We start from the raw sequence: 18,981 nt of genomic DNA on the forward strand, positions 1-18,981 counted from the left end.
CACTCTTCCGCAGGAGCTGTTCGTAAGTAGATGATTGACCGTGATGGCGGATGCGAACTTCGGGAATCGTTTATTGTTTAGGCACGACTGCTGGACAAAACATGGACCCACAAGCACCCATCATCAACTTCCGAGGCGAGGACGGTATGAACTGTCTAAGAGACGACTCGACATATGTTTTCACCTATGCGCAACCTCCTCCAGCACAAGTCGCTTCTCGAAGTTACGAACTAAGAAGCAGGGCTGACCCTTGGATGCAGATGGGACGGTGTATGGTATCGAGCTCAAAGCTTAACTAATATGCAGTACCTACGTCCGAGCCCGATGTCCGCATGAACGACTCCTGTAATGGTACTGTCCGACCAAGCAAGAGCTTTCCGTTGACATACCGAGCGCTGCTAGGAGGTTTCCACCTCGGAATCCCGCTCTCGTCGTACTGATCCACAGGGAGTACGCAAGGCAGCTCATCGTCGGTGTCCGTGTCGCTCCCCGTCTCGTACCCTCCATCCGACGAGCCATACAGATCGCGGGCATGCAGGACGTGGCCCGGAATGAGTGCTTCCCGCTCGTCATCATCGTCGACCACCTCAACATCGACATCTTCGTCATCGAGAGCCAAGGGCTCAGTTGGACTTCGCGTGTCGTCGACCTCATCTACTACCACGTTGATCAGCTCGTCTTCGCTGTCGCTCTCCGACGGCGAGCACGGCCGGGGAGGCGATCGGTCTGGTGTCGGTGGTGGACGACCGCGAGCGAAGGCGTTATGTCTTTTCGAAGTCTGCCAGGGTGCGGGAGGGATAACAACCTCTGGTATGAGGCGGCTTGTTGGAGGTTGTCGCCGTTGTACGGCGACTGCCTGCGGGAACACGTCTGGCGCACTTCGCGACAACCTCAGTGATCGGCGCTGCCCGCTATTCGAAATCGGCGATGGCGGCGGCGAGGCTGGCGAAGGCGGTGGCCTGGCAGGGATGCGCACAGTGAGTTTCCTTGAGTCCGGTGCCTTGTTCGTTTTGCTCGAGGTCCTGGATCTCCTGGCGCTCGGCGTCACCTTCGTGTCCTGCCTCGCGTACTTGGGAGTCTTTGGCGGTGTGGGCAGCGCGTCCACCCGCCTCCGCTTCGCAGGCGTCGCCGATTGCGCCCTCGCCTTCCGCTTCACGCCCTTCTTGCACACCGCCATCCCCTCCCTCTGCCGTGCCTCCTCCTTCGCCATCCTCTTCTCCGCCCTCGCCGCCTTTCGCCTGACCTCCTCATCCAGCTGCCTCTGCACCTCGCCCGCGAATGACTGCGCGTCCCCATTCACCCACACGTCAAACACATCTCCCCACTCCCTCGCCGGAACCGGAAAGTCGAGATTCAAGTACACCGATGTGATGGGCGAGTCCGCGCCCGGCGTGCCCCGCGGCGACGGCAGCGGCTCAACGCCCGCCGCCACGCGCACCGCCTTCGCGAACTCGCGCACGATGCGCTTCGTACCCGGCACGCGCAGGCTCGTCCCCGCAACCAGCAGCAGGTCCGGCCCGCTGCGATGCGTCAGGTCGCGCCGCACAACATCCCCGACGCCCTCCGCGTCCGCATGTGCCTCGCCGTAGAGCACGACGGACGGGCGGAGCTTGCCGATCGCGCGCGCGCGCTTGCCCTCCGCGGCGCGCACCACGGCGGTGTCGGAGCAGGAGGGGCAGAGCGGGGGCGCGCCGGCCGCGAGGGAGGGGAGGTAGTCCGTGAGCGCGCAAGAGTACGTGCAGGTCATGCAGTAAAGGCGCGTGAGGGTGCCATGGAGGGGAACGCAGCGGGGCGGGTCGAGGGAGGTGTGGCGGCTGACGGCGGGGGTTGTGCGCGACTTGTGCCGCCGGTCGTCGAAGGCGGGTACGCCGAAGGAGAGGCCCGACTTGGCTTCGATAGCGTCGATATTCTGGGTATACACTCGCAAGAGCTTTCCGCTGTCGTCTAGCGCGCGGAGGAGTTGGTGAAATGGTGTGGGGGATGCAGCGGTGGACATGTCGGACAGCTGAGCGATCATCTGGCAGAACAAAGCAGTCATTTGCTCGGACTACAAGACGTCGGTGATGAGTACATTCGTTGGCTAAGGAAAGCACAAACAACGCACATTAAAAACAGAAGCGTCGAACAGATCCTTCCCCGAAGATAGGTTCTCTTTCGGATGATCTCGCTTCAAGGTCTGGAAGAGGCCAGCAGGAGAACGGAAGTCAGGGATGCCGGCGTCCACGGATATTCCAGCGCCTGTGACCCCTGTTATCAGCGCTTCAAGCACCCCCCACAGCAGCGCATATCTCACCACAGACAACGATGATGCGCTTCGCCTTCATTATGGCCTTGACGACGCCAGAAACCGCGGTTTCATGGTCGGCAGGTTCTCGCAAGAACGATGGCGACGGGGGAAGCGCTTTCTGCTCGCCTAGAGGAACGTAGAGAGTCATCCAGGCGTAGGTTGAGGCGACAAGTGCGCCCCGCGACTCTCCAGTGATACAAACGAGATTCGGAGCGGAAGATGGGGAGAAAGTTTGGGTCAAGAACCGATGAGTGCGCGAAACGATTACGCCACATATTCTGGAGCGGGCCGCGAATTGCCGAGATGTTCGATTTCTAAAAGTTGCAAGTCCCGCATTCGATGTTGTGTCTTCCTTCAAGGGCTCTGTGCAGCCAGAGGCAAGCATTGAACATCACCGGACGCAAGAGTACGCTTACGAGCCATCGCAACCTCGCTTGCTACGCCGCACAGGCGTGTCCGCCTCGCACAGACCATGAACTAGATCAGTCTCTTGTATTGCGGACCATACAAGGCCTCATCACCTGTCACTGCCTATCTCGGGTTTGATATACACTGCATTTCCTCCTCTCGCGTTTCCAATGGTGACAAGAGGGTGGACGGCAGAAGAGTACTCATACAACACGATATTATACGCTCGACGACCTTTCATTTGCTCTCTTCCGTTTTGTGCGCGGACGGTGCCAGATTCCGCAACGACACATCGTATACGACTACCGGTATTGGTCAGCGCTAGACAGAGGATAGAATTGGAAAATGTATGGTTCACCTTCCTCGATCTTCTTCAGATCATATTTCAAGCTGTCGAACCGTCGTCGCAGCGTGTCGTTCTTGAGGTTCAGCTGTGGGCGCGGCGGGGTCAGTGCTTACTTGACTAGATGTTTGCATGGGAACCGTCCAATTACCATCGAAAATCCGGCAAAGAGGTCCTTGACGAACACAGATATCCGAATGGGCTCCTCGAAGTTGCCCAAGGTCACGGAGTTCACCGCTAGTCGTGACTAATCGGAGGTCAGCATAAAATTTTGCCCATGCGAGCGCGATAAAACGTACCAGCTCGTTCACCATGCTGATGATTCCATGTAAGTAGTCCTCAGGAGGCAAGCAGAAGCGGTCCCTTCGCTCCTCCTTGACTGCAATAAACTGTCAGTCGACGATGCAGGCGACAGAAAAGGACGGACGTTCTTACCTTCCAAGATCTCTTCGACGCGTTGAATTGAGATCAGCGACCCGGTCGATAGGTAGTCGATGAGCGCGGCGGAGAAGACCACGTTGCGAAGCGAGTTCGCCCACATATCCTTCCACCGCCAAAATTGGTTTGGTGGAATTATTGCGGCAATAGCGTTTGTCGTCTCAGAGCAAGAATTGAGAGTTGGCTTGACGGAGTCCAATAGCTTGGGCACTGTTCAGTCAGCGATGGGTTACGAGACGGTATGGGGATGTTGGGTGCTTACTTTCGGCGCTTGGCGTCGAGTGGATTTTGTTTAGCAGACCGGTCATGGTGCGGGTTTTCTTATCGAGTTCCGTGACCTGTTCCTTGATTTTCTAAGACAAGCTTCGTCGGTGAACGGATGCAAGTCTGGATCGTAGGGAGCGTTACTTCTCGGAGTTCGACATCCTGGTCGAGGAGAGCGTTGATGTTCTCTAGGTCCCTGGGGTCCATAGTGTCGTCGGCTTCAGCAAAAGAATCAGGTAAAAGCTTCAGAATAGTGGCCCTTCCGCAGATGTATGGTTCAAAGCTCAGAGGTGGTGGTCCTGAACAAGCAGCAGCGTCGTTGGTACCGTGACAGAGACCGTGACCAGGTTGAACATCGACTTGCACAGATGCATCTTAGTTCGAACCCTGCCATGCCTCGCAAGCACGGCCTTCGGCTGCCGGCAGGCGCAGCCGGCGCTAGTTAGCATGAGTCACCATTGCTCACATCATCATGAGGCGCAGGCATGTCGTTGCTCATTCAATATGGGGTGTCCCAGCACATTCGTGTCCTGAACCATCGCCTTCCCACCCAACATGAGCTATCGAGGCGATAGAGGACGCGGCCGTGGCGGCGGCGGAGACAGAGGCGGCTACAGAGGCGGCGGAGATCGCGGTGGCTACCGCGGAGGTGGTAGAGGTGGGGGCGGAGGTGGAGGCGGAGGCGGTGGATATCGCGGTGGAGGCGGCGACCGCGGCGGCGGCGGCGGCTTCAGAGGCGGAGGCCGTGGTGGTGGTCCCGGAGCGTGCGTAGTATCCATCTGAGCGCTAGATGTGCCGCTGAACGTCGCCTACAGCATCTTTGGGGGGCCGGCATCAGTAGACGCCCGTCTCACCGACAACTCGCAGGACGAGCTGGTCGCCTCGCTTCAAAGCCTGTCCATTCGCTCAAACGACATGCCCGTGCGGCCTGACTTCGGCACCAAGGGGCGCCAGGTCACCTTGCGATCCAACTTCTTCCCCGTCAAGGTCCCTAAGCGCCCGCTCTACGAGTACGATGTGCGGATTACACCTGTCGCTGGCACGGCCAACCGCCGCGTCAAAAAGCGCATCTTTCAGCTGGCCGAGCAGCGCCCCGAGTGGGCCTCGCTTGGCCTGCGGAACAACGTTGCGCACGACGCGTCGAACCGCATGATTGCTGCTAAGCGCCTGAAGGAGCCCATCGTTATTCGTGTCCCATACTACGACGAAGATGAAGCAGGACCGCGGGCAGGTGGGAAGGAGTACACCCTCACTATCGAGTTCATGCAGGAGATCGACACTTCCCACCTTCACAAGTGAGTGAATAGCCGTATGCGCGTTTCCCGCTTAATGTCCGCAGCTACCTGGCAGGCCAGCCGAACTACCGAGGCTACGACGTCCTTCCCATCATCTCGGCTCTCAACAGTAAGTATATTAGTCGTTGTATGAGCGTCTGGCTGACTGTCGAGAATAGTTGTGCTGTCGGCCTATGCGAACCGCCCGGGTGGCGGTGTGCTGGTTGGCCGCAACCGGTTCTTCTTTAAGGACCAGGCTATACAGCCTTTCGACCTGGGAGGTGGTCTTGAAGCATGGAAGGGCTTTTTCACGTCCGTTCGTCCAAGCCACCACCAGCTTATGGTAAACGTGAATGGTGAGTATCTGATTCATGCGCGTATGTCCGCCATCTGACTCAGCGTTCAGTATGCACTACCGCTTTTTACAAGGAGGGCTCGCTCGATAGGGCGATGATCGAATTTAAGGACGCCAGCTTCGGCGCTCGTCCCTCTGTGTTCGTCAAGGGCCTCCGTGTCATCGCGACCCACCTAGGATATCGCAAGACTATCAAGGGCCTGGCCAAGGTGAACGCGAAGCAGCACAAATTCCAGTGCGACGAGTTCAAAAAAGTCGTCACCGTGGAGGAGTACTTTGCTCGGAGTATGTCTCGGACATGCATTTCTTACATCGTTCTGATCCCTCGCACAGAGTACGGACGTCAGCTTAAGCACCCCGAGATCCCGCTCGTCAATGTTGGCTCTACGAAAGAAAATTTGCTGCCTCCCGAGGTCTGCCAGATTCTCCCCAACCAGGCCTTTAAGGGCAAGCTCCTCGACGAGCACACTGCGCGCATGATCACCGTCGCCGCCCTGCCACCCGCCAACAATGCCTCTCTCATTTCAAACACCGGGCTCTCCAAGCTCGGCTACGCGCCGAGCGACGGGCCCCTTAACGCCTTCGGCATTTCAATTGGGCGCGAGATGACCGTTGTCCCTGGGCGCATCCTGTCGCCGCCGAAGATCAAGTACGGTCGGGGCGAGCCCGAGGTCGACGACCGCGCGAGCTGGAACCTGCGCAACGTGCGCTTCGCCAAGGGCGCGACGTTGCAGAACTGGGCGGTCGTGGTGCTGCACGATCGGAGCCGGGACGAGTTCCAGAACAAGAACGACCCAGCGCTGAAGCAGGTGATCGATGGGTTTGTGAGCATGTGCGCGACGAGCGGGATGGTGGTGAAGCAGAAGAATCCGCCGGTGTATGATATCGGGCTCGTACCGAAGGATCCAGTCGATCCGACGCGCAAGAGCTCGTGAGTGGATTGACTGCTGCTCAAGGTTGTGGGTACTCAACTAGTCTCACAGCATCAACGCGATTCGCAAGGGCTTGATGGAGCAGGCGAGGCCGAAGCCTGCGATCATGCTCGTCATCCTAGCCAACGGCGACAAGCATATCTACTCCGGTTTGAAGCACCTCTGCGACTCGTGGCTGGGCATCGGCACTGTTTGCGTGCAGTCTGCGAAGATCAGGAACCAGAAGGGTATTTGATAGCAAGCCTCTATAACCTATCTGTTGCTAACGTATCCCTCTAGGTCAGCTTCAGTACTTCGCCAACGTCGCCTTGAAGTTGAACATGAAGCTCGGTGGCAACAAGTGAGCTTTTGTCAGGGCATGTACATAGGTCTACCGTACTGACTTCCTACAGCCATGGACTCGACCCCGCTAGCACCTCCTGGCTCAAGCAAGAGCCCACCATGCTCGTCGGCATCGACGTCACGCACCCGGGACCTGCGACGGTCAAGGGCACACCCTCCATCGCGGCTGTTGTCGCGAGCATCGACGACGCTTATGGCCAGTTCCCGTGCAGTTTGGAGATTCAGGAGTCCAAGAAAGAGGTCAGTATGCTGACCTCCGAGGGGTTTCAAGGAGTGACTAACCGCTTGTAGATGGTCACGGCACTGTCAAAGGCAATGGTCGAGCGCTTGACGCTGTACAAGACGACGAATGGCAAGCTACCGAGCCGCGTGCTGGTCTACCGCGATGGTGTGTCTGAGGTGAGTGTGATGGCTGGCGACAAACAGGAGTCTCGGCTGACCAGCGCCCAGGGCCAATTTGCCACTGTCGTTGCAGAGGAGATGCCCGAGATCAAGGCGGCTTTCAAGAAGTTCGACACGGCGAGCGGGAAGTACAATCCCAAGCTCACCATTGTCATCTGCGGTTCGTTTCTTTACTAGCTGAGTCTACCAATATACTGATTTGATCTCAGGCAAGCGTCACCACACCCGCTTCTACCCCACTAACTCCGACGGCGCTGACAACAAGGGTAACCCCAAGGCTGGCACGGTCGTCGACCGCGGCGTCACCGCCATCTACGAGTTCGACTTCTTCTTGCAAGCCCACGGCGGCCTTCAGGGCACCACCAAGCCCACCCACTACTATACCGTACACGACGAGATGGGCTTCACCGCCGACGACCTGCAGACGCTCACTAACAACGTCTCGTACATGTTCGCGCGGGCCACCAAGGCGGTCAGCCTCGTCAGCCCGGCGTACTATGCGGACCTAGCGTGCGAGCGCGGTCGGTGCTACCTGCACCCGCTGCTGCATGGGATCAGCCGCATTCCGCGGGCGACGGCGACGTCGGGTGGCTCGGAGCAGGATGCGGAAGTGTTCAGGGAGGCGGAGGAGTTGTGGCATGGGGGCGCAAATCCGGCGCTCAAGAATACGATGTTTTATCTGTGATTGGCTGGGGAGGGGTTCAAGTGAGCGTCGCTGCTAACGCTTATTTGTATGTAACCTGAGTATGTTTGCTGTCTCTTGCTCGTCTCGCATATATGTCTGTCTCTTGTACTTATATTTACTGATCACCCTCACGATGCTCTGACTGCTTGGATATGTGCTAGCTTCTGTATAGCTGTATACTACTCTGCGTCTGAATGTGATATGCATGCACTTGCTCAAGTAGACCACGCTCGAAGGACGTCTGCAAAGCTTCAACCTGGAATCCATGTGCTGACAGTGGTGCAAGTTTATCTTCCTTTTCGAGGGCGGGTACTTTCATACGAGGTAGGGTACTCCTCGCAAGCGGGCGCTTCGATTCGCGCTTGAGCATGCCCTTAGCGAAGGATGAGGACGCGGTGAAAGTCGAGGGCGCTTTGTCTACTAGGCCAAGAAAGTGAATGATCGCGTCGATGATTGGCATTCATTTTATGAGCCGCGAGCGACCAAGTGGGCCTACATCAATCGTTGGAAGGAGTATACTATATACGAGACTGCTACCGTAGTGTAGTCCTAAATGAGAGCCTCTCAAGAGCGTCGTAAGAGACCTATCCATGTGTGGGTGCCTGTAGGTCCGCATCAGCGCTCGAGCGAATTTGGAAATGCTTGTATGCACAGCCATCATCATGGCATAGGCGCCCGTAAGCTCGTCCTTGGCGAGTACCAACATCTCATTGGCCTTCCCCTTACTCTTCTGCTGCTGGATGTGTGCACGCTTTATTCCTCACGAATCCAACCAATATACCCGCAAGAGAAGATATGGCCGACGAAGCGGAGTTGCTCACATACAAGATTAACCACCTTGTCCTACCACCAAAGCTTCCTCAGGAGTGCGATGCGTCGCCTGAGAACGAGTGCGCACTCCTTGCCCACGTTCTCACCAGCGGGCGGTCATTCCTAGAGGAGATGAACGAGCTGGCCAGTCGCGAGCTCCTAGAAGAGGATGTCCTGGACCGCTGGGAACTTGTAGTACGGATGCTGACGGGCATGGAGAACGTAACGCGGGGGGAGGGAGCAGCAATGGACGCCGAACTACTGGCCTCTGTCGTCAATGCGATGAAGGAAGGAGGTGCGTCGCAGACGCTTCTCGCCGTATGATATTGTACTCATCCTAACCCATCGTGTAGACGCTCTCCCGCTACACATTGGCGCTCAGAATGCCGGGGTCATACTTCGCAAGATTGACGCGCTCACGCTGACCTATGAGTCATTCTTCGCATCGCTGCCCGCTGGCACGGTGACAGGGACTGTCGGCAAAGTCGTCTCCCAGTTCCCCTCCACCCCGCGACTCCCATTCCCCGCCGATCCGGCTCTTGTCAAGGTCCTATGCGGCTACCTGGCGGAAATGCACACACACCAACTTTCGCAGGCCCTGCCCGGGTCGTGGAAGGCCGGCAGCAAACAAAACGAAACCCGCGAATCGACGAACCCGTGGTACATCACCCACTTCCTCGTCAACGTCGTGCGCGCCTTCTCAGCCGACCACCCCGACGAAAGCCTTCCCTATACGACCTATGTTGTCAAGCGGCTGAACGACCACGTCCTCTGGAAGAACGCAGAGCTGCCGTGGAGGCGGTCTCCCATCCTCCTCGTCCTCAAAGTCGCCCTACAGACGACTCTCGTCGGGATCCCTGCGCAATATGGGTACAAGGCCTTCATGGCGTACATGCTTGGTCGGCTATTGAACGAGGCAGCGCGACCGGAGGCGGAGGTGCCCGATGATATGCTGTACATCATCAACACGAAGATTGCTCTGCGGACCTACAAACTGAGGAACTCGGTCGTTGCAGACCGATTCCCCATTGTCGGCGTGATCAGTACTAGCGAGCGGGTGGCCGGCGAGCTAGAGCAGCGATGGAAGCAAACGCAGCTCGCGGAAGGCAAGCCAATCGACCTTTCGGCCCCCTCGAAAGAGGAGATCCGCGACGGTAGCGTCTTCACGCTGCAGAACAGCCGCTCCTACCTCGATGCAGTTATCGCTCGCGATGAGCGCTTACGCCAAACGAGCGACGTATTCGATGCCGCGGCATTCGAACAGGCGATGCCCAAGCTTCGCCATCGCGAGGCGGGCGCCCTCCCTGAGGCCTTCGAACCCACCGCTGAGCTCCACGACGTGCTGGTGGGCATCCAAGACGTCACCACATGGTTCGAGTCAAGCGAGGCTTCGGACTGGATGTCGAATTCGCAAGCGCACGAGCGTTGGGATGCGCTCGACAAGCTCATGGGCTGCAGTATGGCGGTCCTCAAGCGCTTTATGAGCGCGGGGGCGGAGGCGGACCCCGAGCTCTTCTCCACCGCATTCCTCAATGTGATGAACCTTTGGGTCATACTGGATAAGACTGCGGTCGAGGCGATCCCCCTTCTATTGGAGTACACGCCAGAGCTCACCGTCAAGCCCCTCTCCTCGTTGCTGCTTCGCACGAAGGCCTCAATGCAGCGCCTCTTGACTATCGAGCAATACCTTACGCAGAGATACGACACGGCGAAATACGGGTCTGTATACGCCCTTGATCCCTCGGCGAGCTGCGCGGATGCCTTCGGTGCTCGCTACGCGGAGGCCGACCCAGAGATCTGCCGCATCCGGCTCAACATCGATGCAAGGGCCGAGAGAGGAAAGACGAGCAAACGGCGCGAACTCAAAGCACTCGAGGACCGCCGCGCCGACCTCATATCCAGGGCGGCCGCTCGACACTGCTCATATTACCAATCACATTCTGGGGTATCCCGCCATTCCAACTATTGTCAGAAATGTCGAATGGAAGCCGATGCCCAGGATCTCTCCCTTCCCGTATTTGAAGAGCCCCTTCCTGGGGACCGGGCCTTCGCGAACGTACTGCTTTTCGAGCTCAACCTCCCGCCTTTATTTTCGTCGTGGCGGTCCACAACGTATAAGCTGGTCAACATGTTTGCTAAGACGAGCTCGCCTGAACGTTTCCGCAGGCATACTCTCCGGGATTATGTAGACATCCAAAGTTCGATGTTTGGCGATCTCACTGCGCCTCTCGGCTCTCGCATCACTCTCGCCTCGGACTCCGAGTCCTTCCTGCTAGGGCACTACAGGAATACTCGCATGCCCTGTGACGAGGAGGACGCGATCAAAAACCATGCCCCGCGATGGTGGCTTTACGACACCACGGCCGGTGACTATCTCCAGCAGCCCCTTCCGGCGATCGACCTACACAAACATTGCGGTCCAGTGGCGCTCCCAAGTCCGTATGACACACTGCAATGGACCGTCGAAGGCACGTCGCATAAATCGAACCTCGTTATCGCCAGGCAGTCGGAGTGCCCCGCGCAGCTATCGCTACACGAATGGGAAGCGTTTGGGCACCTTCGCGCTGGAGTGCGTTTGCAGTGGCACAATATCATCCTGCAGCTCGAGATCGGCGTGTTGAAGCTCGCGGATTCGGCGGTGCACATCCTCATGCGCCAGGCGGCGTTGCAGGCGGAGCGTGCGACGCGCAAATCATACATCTCGCGAGACGCGCACGCCACGCTCACCGACGAGCAGTTTGGGTCACAAGCGTTGGAAGTCCTTCGTCGCCGCTGCGCGCACTGCGCGAATAACTGGGAAGAGGGATGGGTCGCGTCGACTTTGTCGCTGGTCGGCCATAGAGTGTACGAGCTGTCGACCGCCGCCGCCGTCCGCACGGATGCCAGGAAGTTCCTGCGGGACGAGCTGCGACCTCTCTGCATGAAGTGGATGCGCCAGATTCAAGCGCGTCTGCAGGCGATGGAGGGTACCTCTTCCTCCAATCCTCTCGATTCCGACAACACCCTTCGCGACTGCCTCATCCAAGTTTGCCTCGCCGCGCGGGATACATACCACTTTCGCAGAGGCGCCTTCCACAACGCCGGTGCCGTGGCCGACTATCTGGAGTGCGGCTTCATCCTCCGCCAACATCTCCCCCATCTTTTGTCGACGCTACCCGAGCCGCTGTGCGCCCTCGCGAGGCAAGATGCGAAGCTTTCCCTACTACTGCTGGATCCGCTTATGGCCGCGCTCGAGAAGGACAGTGGCGGGCTGGACCTCGCCGTCGGCAAGGTGTGGGAGGGGTTCCAAAGATCTCGTCGGAACTGGCGATGGGCCCGGCAAAGTTGCTGGGTGGCCTGCCGCACGTCGACGAGGCAGGGCATGCAAGCAAGAACCCTTCACGTCGATCTCGTTAAGGGCGCAATATTCGTGGATGGAGCCTCATTCCAGGCGTTACCCCACGAGATCTTGCAGCATCGCTTGTACAAGGAAGTCTTTCCCAAACAGGTGAGCAGACTTTCTGCCGGGCATAGCGTTCCGTACTCAAGCGTGTCATCTAGGTTCAGATGCGAGTTGTACCCTCCACAATGTCGGGGATGACATACCAATGTCAGTCCTTGGTCAATGGATATGAGGTCGGTTGCGTTTGATGCGCGTATGATGAAAGGCCAAGTTTCTGACCCTACCTAGATTCATTTCCGTCTTGACAACAAGGATCTCATCATCCGGATGCGGGACGAAAACCACGAAGTGGCCGAGTTCCTTCCGACACACAAGCTGAAGAACGACGTGCCGAACTCGTTGCTTGCAGAGTCCATCGTCATTCACCGCCTCGACACTGGCCAGCTGGACTTCGTACCGCGAGCTGTCGAGCTCCATTGGGATCCTTCAAGCAGCGCAGCCTGGACTCTTGACAGCATCAGGCGCGGCGCCGCGCCCATGCTAGTCTCACTCGAAGACGGTCGACGCCTAATGCGCCCTCGGAGTGTACTCGTCAGCCGTCTCTCACGCGCATTTCAAGCTTTGGAGACGTCGAGATGTGATCTGCTAGTGACCTATTCGCCGTCCTCCAAGGCGGTGAGCGTCAATCTACCGCGGTACGGCCTCGAGTTTTTCTTCGACCCCAAGCGAGGCCTTGTGTCGAAGGAATTTCCTGACTACGCGGTGGCAGCCTCACGCGACATCGGCACGCTCTATGGTGTTGAGAAGGTTGTACTTCAGCGTTGGCGCGGACCACCCCAGCAGCGCATCCTGGTTCCAGCAGGTCCAATCACGGTCAAGCCAAAGGTCCCTCATCCGCATATCACTCTCAATCCGGCCACGAACACGTCTGGCCATGTCGACATGCACGTCTTCGATCTGGACGAGCTGACCGGCAAGGTCAAACCGACTGGCAACCTCGATAGCGTGCTGACCCTTGCGTACTTGCATGCGGTGTCATCATCACATCGACGAGACCCATTTATCGGCGAGCGGGGAGTAGACCGGGCTCTCAGCATGCTAGAGTCGGCGTCAGCATTTGCGTTCACGCAGCTGTCACCAGCGGACACAACATTGTTGTCCCAGTTGGCGTCGCTCAGTCCCGGAAGACAGTTCTATCCGAAGCATCTGAAGGTCATGGAGACTACGGAATGGCATCCGTCGCTGTCACCTTTGAGTCAGAGCGAGCTTTTCGCGCCGCTCGTGGCGGATATAGGAGACTACGCGAGACGCAAAGCTGATTTGGAATCATCGGACGCCCGTCGAAACGCCACCCCTCTACCCAAACGCCAAAATGTGGACACCCTTCCATCGCGTGCGTATTATCGCAACGCACGACTCTGTCCGCATACAGCAAATCGAAAGTGGGCGCAAGGACGGCAAGGTAAGACGAGTCACTTCTACGATTTGACGGCAATGCGCTGATCAAGCAATCAGATGCCGACTCAGCCTTCTCTTGGCCGGATCCCCCTGACCCGACGGCCTTCCCTCTGTCCGTGTTAGAGGTTGCCGGTCAAGTGCGCGCCTGGGAACCGACAGCGAAACATAGCGTGGAACTTTGGGATCGCCTCATCAAATGGAACGCATTCTCTTCAGTTGCGGACGATTGCGTCCTTTCTCGGCCATGCCAGTTGTCCAGCTCTTCTCAGCCCAAGATATGGTTCACGTTGTACCAAAAATCGCTGTGCACCACCGATACTTCCGCCCACAAGTACTTCCTGATGTTCATTCTGGCCTTTCTTCTGAACGACGGCCTTTTCGATCATGGCCTCGTCGAGACCATCCTGAACGTCGCTGTCATGGCTGGCTCGTCCAACCTCCCGCCCCTTCGAGGCAGCGAAATGGATTACGAGCTGGCTGACGGGTGGAAACTGACGAGCCAGAAGCTCGAGGCTATGATTGAACAGTATAGAGTATCCTTCGATCACTCATGCGAACATCGACTACCGCGCAAAGCGAACGAGACGCCTGAAGACCACCGGTCACGCTGTAGCCAAGAATATTGGGAGCATTGGAACGAGCAAGTTGAGGAACTCACCACTTACCTGAGTCAACAATGGCCCTGTTCGCACCCGCGCTGGCCATCATCTTCGGCGGCCCGATATACTCTCATCGACATGCCTGGTTTTAGGAAGGCAACGGACAAGTTATTTCGTTCGATGCATCGTAATCGCCAGCTTCGACAACAGGTCACCGAGATACAGCGTATCATCGATTCCGCTGCCGCGGCTCGTTCACTCACTTACTGTCAACCACCTTCGGTACCACGATTGCGCTCTCTACCGCAGGCGTCGTACGAGCTACCCAGCATGCGGTCGCTTATGGTCTCAAGACAACGGCCAATAACGAGCGAAATGCCTATTCGTGTCGCGCCTGCGTCAAAAGCCGATGTAGGGTGTGACGGTGCGGAGGGCGATCTGTCACCGTTGAAACTCCTCGTCGATAGGGTGCCCACGGAGACTGCGCTGGGTCTGCGGTATCAACGCGAACTAGCTGCATGCGTGGAAGCGTTGCCAAACACACTCACGTCCGGCGAGCCGTCGCGCGCTTCTGTGCCACAGACAATCTCGGTACCAGCGCTTCGACACGGAGACATCGAGCGTGCTTTGAATCCGCAGTCTCCTTTCGAATGGGCGTTGTTCAACAATGGTAACTGGCCAAATACGAACACGCTCAACCTTCTCTCCTTGCTGAGTTATCCTCATCGACGCGAAACACGCGCCTCGGGATGGAAGCAACCCCTTACTCTGTTCGCGCTTTCCCTTCTTCGCATACAGAGGGAGCGACGCCTGGACGCTTTGGAGGATGCCGAATTCGCGAAGGAGCTAGCCACGAGTGTTGGCGAAGGTTATGACCCTTTCAAAGTTGATACAGACTGGCTGCTCATTCAAATTGATGGCGACTTCGCTCTTCGTCCAGTGCAAGCGGACCTCGCGTTCCATATGATGAGCTCGCACAACAGGGTCACACAGCTGAATATGGGGGAGGGCAAGTCCTCTGTGCGTGCCTTTTCCAACTCAACGTATCACAGCTAATTTATTTGCGCGCAGGTCATCGTTCCTATAACGTCGGTGACATGTGCGAATGGGGAAGACCTTGTCTGTGTCTTTGTTCTCAAGCCGCTGTACGCCCAGATGTTCCACCTGCTCAGTCAGCGCGTAAGCGGTCTTGCCAATCGCCGTGTCTTCCATCTGCCTTTCAGTCGCGACACGGCTATCAATACACGCACACTCCAGAGCATCCGCTGTCTCTTCGAGGATTGCGCTCAGTCTGGCGGGGTCCTGCTTTGCCAGCCGGAGCATCTTCTCTCCCTCCAGCTGATGGCGAGCAGCATGCTGTGCTCGGGCAATGAGGACACCGATGTACACACCCTCTCGGACATCCAGCGCTGGGTCACCAAACACTCTCGTTACATCCTCGACGAGAGTGACGAGATCCTGAGCCACAAGTACCAGCTCATTTACACCATCGGCAACGCAGGGCCATTGGACGGCCATCCCGAGCGTTGGCGCATCATACAGCAGGTCCTGGGCTTGATCAGTGTCCGCGCCGAAGACACGCTACGCGCCCTTCCGGATGGCATAGACATCGAACATGGCAGCAATGCTATAGCGAATGTCCGACGAACTCGTGTTCTCTCGGACGCCGCCTGGAATCACCTCTCGGACTTGTGTGTCACCGACATCATCGATAACAACGCGATATCCCCTCTCTCTTTCCGCAGCTATCTTCCTAGCCACATCGCTGCTGTCCGTCAATTCGTCACTACGCTCGACATACGACCCGAAGAGGCCCAGATCACGAAGAACTGCAGCGGCGATGCATACACACATCTTCTACTTTTACGAGGCCTGTTTGCGCACGGTATCCTGCGGCTGGTCTTTCAGAAGAAGCGATGGCGCGTGAACTATGGCGTGGATCTGAGCCGCTCTCGTTTGGCCATTCCCTACCGGGCTAAGGACTCTCCCGCGCCGAGAGCAGAGTTTGGACATCCCGATGTCACCATTGTGCTCACTTCGTTGTCCTATTACTCCAGCGGTCTTACGGACGAGGAGCTCGATACGACCTTCGACCAGCTCGAAAAGACGGACAGTCCTGCCTTGCGCTACGAGGGATGGGTAAAGGGCTCGGCTCTAGCGCTTGGCCTGCGGTCACTCAGCGGAGTCAACCGCAAGGACACCAGGCAGCGATCCACAGTCTACGCGGCCTTACGACGCACCAAACCGGTCATCGACTTTTACCTCTCCGAGTGCGTCTTTCCCAAAGAGGCCCGTCAGTATCCGCACAAGCTCACCACAAATCCGTGGGATCTTGCGCGCGAGAAGTCTCGTCCGACGACGGGCTTTAGTGGAACAAGGGACAACAGGTACACATTGCCGACCTCCATCGTACAGGAAGATCTACCGCCTCAGCAGCATACGGATGCTCTGGTCCTCAACTACATTCGTCGATCCGAGAACCAGACGGTTATCTGCAAGGATTACGATGCTGCCGGGATCATTGCGGAAGCCGTCAACAGCGAGCCCGTCGTCTCTGTCATCTTGGATGTGGGTGCCCAGGTCCTTGAGCTCAACAACGAGGAAATGGCTGGGCAGTGGCTGGCGAGCGAAGCTAGAGCAGATATCGAGGCCGCGGTTTTCTTTGGTTCTGACGACGAGCTTTACGTGCGGACGAGGAATGGACGTGTCGAACCGCTTCGTCGCTCCTTTTACCGAGAGCAGCTGGGGAAGACCTTGGTGTACCTCGATGAAGCGCATACGAGGGGTACCGACTTGAAGCTGCCAGACGGCGCACGCGCGCTGGTGACGCTAGGACCGAAGTTGACCAAGGATAAACTCATGCAAGGTGCGCGTCGATGCTTTGATCTGCCCTTGACCTCTTGCTCACTCTTTCGTCAGGTTGCATGCGCATGCGGAAGCTTGGTCGGCCCGGCGGCCACTCCGTCCAGTTTCTTGCCTCGAGCGAGATCCAGCGCTGCATTCGAAAGGATCTGCGTCAGGACAAGGAGCGCTTAGATTCTACCGACGTGCTCGTCTGGACGATATGCGAGACGATTCGACAGACGGTCGAAAACGGCACTCTTTGGGCCGCACAGGGTCTCGACTTTGACGCACGTCGCGAAGCTTGGGAGAAGTTCACCTGTGGCGCCATCGACGAGGACGAACTTATCTCGGTGCTACGTCAGCGTGAAGCGTACTCGCTCGAGGAGCTATACGGTCCCGACAACGACAGCATGGACGTTGACGAGGATTCGACGGACGATGCCCCCGGCTCGCTGCGTCCTAAAATTCGTCGGCGCTGCGCAGAGCTAGGCTTCTCTCTGCAGCATAGCGGGCGCCTACTGGAGGAGCAGGAACGAGAGCTCGCCCATGAGAAGGAAACGGAGCGTGAGGTTCAACGGGCGCCATTTGCAGAGGCGAAGCCGCACAAGATCGACTCAAAACTCAGATCCATGATCGGCAAATCGACGTTCGATCTGTCCGGCTACCACACCTTACTGGACTGCTTGGAGTACACGTCCGTCCACGAGGCACTCTCAGGAGTGTCCAAAGACTTTTTCCAGAGTACGGAGATCGTCGCAACGCGGGACTTCATGGAGACAGTGGAACTATCGCGCGGGGCGTCGAACCAGAAGGACGCCTTCTTGCGTTCCGTGCAGTGGATCGTGTCGACGCAACGGTCGCCCGGCGCGCTCCTGCTCATAAGCCCGTCGGAAGCCAACGCGATCATCGATGTCGTCCGCCAGTCTAAGCACGTTCGCCTGCACCTATACGCACCCCAGCTCTCGCGCAACTTGCATGTGTTTAGCGAGTTGACATTCCTCGCGACGCCTTCGTCGACAGCGGCTACTTACGAGACGCCCGCGAGCGCTGTTATGCGCGAGCTCGACCTCTTTTCCGGGAGCCTGTTCCTCCAGGACGCGCGCTCGTACAACGAGGTTTGCGCCCTTCTTGGCCTGTACCTCGACGAGATCCCCCAGCAGCTGAAGGGGCAGATCGCCGTTGATGGGTTCGTGCCGAAACAAAGTGTGCGGGCGAAGCTGGGAATCGAGGAGTGCCTTTTCCAGAAAAGCCCGAGTGCAGTTCTCAAGACGCTTGTGGACCTACGGCGCAAGGGGCTGGGCTTCATGCTCACCCACGTCGGACAGATCCTCCACGGCATGGCAGTCGGGAGCGATGACTTTTGAGCTATAGGGGTGATAGTGAGTGCTGCTAGTACTCTGCGTGTCATCACGCGGTACTGATTTCTTCCCAGTCTCGATAACCGTCGACCGGCTTGCGCCTTTCGCGGGAGCTCGTGTGTGGGAGGCTGAACAGGCGAGCGGACACAGCATTTCGGTACATAACAAAGTAGACATGCATCTGGTCATTGTATGGTTTCGAGCGAGTGCTGTTATGAAAGAAATGGGAGCTCAGGGCGCAGTGTAAACCAATGCTAAAGTTTCCAGCCGCTATGACCATCAGATAGAATCATCAGGCAGAGAACTTGTGGGATGCCCAGGGTCGACCTCCTCAGGTAGGTCTATTCGCCCGAATTGTTCCTATAACATTTTCTTTGATTACCGCCATGTACCTCTAGATTGGATCAGATTATACGGCATACGCTTCGAAATATTGATGCTGCAAATGGAAGGACAGCACATCCTCTCTCTCACTTTTATCTCGCACTCGTCGCGAAGCCTCGTCAGGCCGTCCGAGTAGCGCCTCCCAGTCTCCGGGTTGACGACAACTCTTTCTCCTCAACAGGAGACTCCTGCCTCCCTGTCACGCGTCTTTGGGGCGCGTGGGGACTCAGGAAGATCAACGCGCTACTGAGCGGGTTTGTCTAGCCACGTTGCGAATTGCGGTATCGCCAGAGGCGACCCCTCCACGCCGCCATACAAGCCCGACCAGTGCGATTCACAAATCACAAAGTAGGTCCCGAGGGCCTTGCAGAAGGCCTTTCGCGCCCCCACCCTACACGTCGGTTGTTATTATGCTC

At 57.5% G+C, this 18,981-nt stretch overlaps 4 protein-coding genes across 4 annotated transcripts; 2 read left to right on the forward strand and 2 right to left on the reverse strand.

The window, feature by feature from the left end:
* Nucleotides 1-40: 40 nt before the first annotated feature.
* On the reverse strand, nucleotides 41-2,524 carry SCHCODRAFT_02532527 (DHS-like NAD/FAD-binding domain-containing protein). The gene is made up of 3 exons (XM_003034355.2): nucleotides 2,294-2,524; nucleotides 2,105-2,238; nucleotides 41-2,047 (listed from the first exon to the last, which is right to left on the reverse strand). The coding sequence occupies exons 1-3, from the start codon at nucleotides 2,433-2,435 to the stop codon at nucleotides 296-298; spliced, it is 2,028 nt and encodes a 675-aa protein (XP_003034401.2). The 5' UTR covers nucleotides 2,436-2,524; the 3' UTR covers nucleotides 41-295.
* Nucleotides 2,525-2,766: 242 nt separating this feature from the next.
* On the reverse strand, nucleotides 2,767-4,049 carry SCHCODRAFT_02615065 (Translin). The gene is made up of 7 exons (XM_050344695.1): nucleotides 3,885-4,049; nucleotides 3,739-3,829; nucleotides 3,474-3,686; nucleotides 3,338-3,417; nucleotides 3,190-3,285; nucleotides 3,054-3,126; nucleotides 2,767-2,997 (listed from the first exon to the last, which is right to left on the reverse strand). The coding sequence occupies exons 1-7, from the start codon at nucleotides 3,945-3,947 to the stop codon at nucleotides 2,933-2,935; spliced, it is 681 nt and encodes a 226-aa protein (XP_050201659.1). The 5' UTR covers nucleotides 3,948-4,049; the 3' UTR covers nucleotides 2,767-2,932.
* A 172-nt stretch (nucleotides 4,050-4,221) lies between these two features.
* SCHCODRAFT_02615066 (Piwi-domain-containing protein) lies at nucleotides 4,222-7,952 on the forward strand. Its single transcript, XM_003033773.2, has 12 exons — nucleotides 4,222-4,504; nucleotides 4,556-5,035; nucleotides 5,080-5,144; nucleotides 5,194-5,370; nucleotides 5,421-5,654; nucleotides 5,703-6,300; nucleotides 6,353-6,528; nucleotides 6,581-6,641; nucleotides 6,694-6,883; nucleotides 6,935-7,042; nucleotides 7,094-7,205; nucleotides 7,255-7,952. The coding sequence occupies exons 1-12, from the start codon at nucleotides 4,296-4,298 to the stop codon at nucleotides 7,728-7,730; spliced, it is 2,886 nt and encodes a 961-aa protein (XP_003033819.1). The 5' UTR covers nucleotides 4,222-4,295; the 3' UTR covers nucleotides 7,731-7,952.
* Nucleotides 7,953-8,404: 452 nt separating this feature from the next.
* On the forward strand, nucleotides 8,405-18,481 carry SCHCODRAFT_02569139 (uncharacterized protein). The gene is made up of 8 exons (XM_003033774.3): nucleotides 8,405-8,835; nucleotides 8,894-12,027; nucleotides 12,081-12,155; nucleotides 12,211-13,384; nucleotides 13,438-14,999; nucleotides 15,051-16,845; nucleotides 16,899-18,202; nucleotides 18,256-18,481. The coding sequence occupies exons 1-7, from the start codon at nucleotides 8,526-8,528 to the stop codon at nucleotides 18,185-18,187; spliced, it is 9,339 nt and encodes a 3,112-aa protein (XP_003033820.1). The 5' UTR covers nucleotides 8,405-8,525; the 3' UTR covers nucleotides 18,188-18,202; nucleotides 18,256-18,481.
* The last annotated feature ends 500 nt before the right edge of the window (nucleotides 18,482-18,981 follow it).

This window comes from Schizophyllum commune (assembly GCF_000143185.2).
Source record: "Schizophyllum commune H4-8 unplaced genomic scaffold SCHCOscaffold_3, whole genome shotgun sequence".
NCBI classification, from domain to species: domain Eukaryota; kingdom Fungi; phylum Basidiomycota; class Agaricomycetes; order Agaricales; family Schizophyllaceae; genus Schizophyllum; species Schizophyllum commune.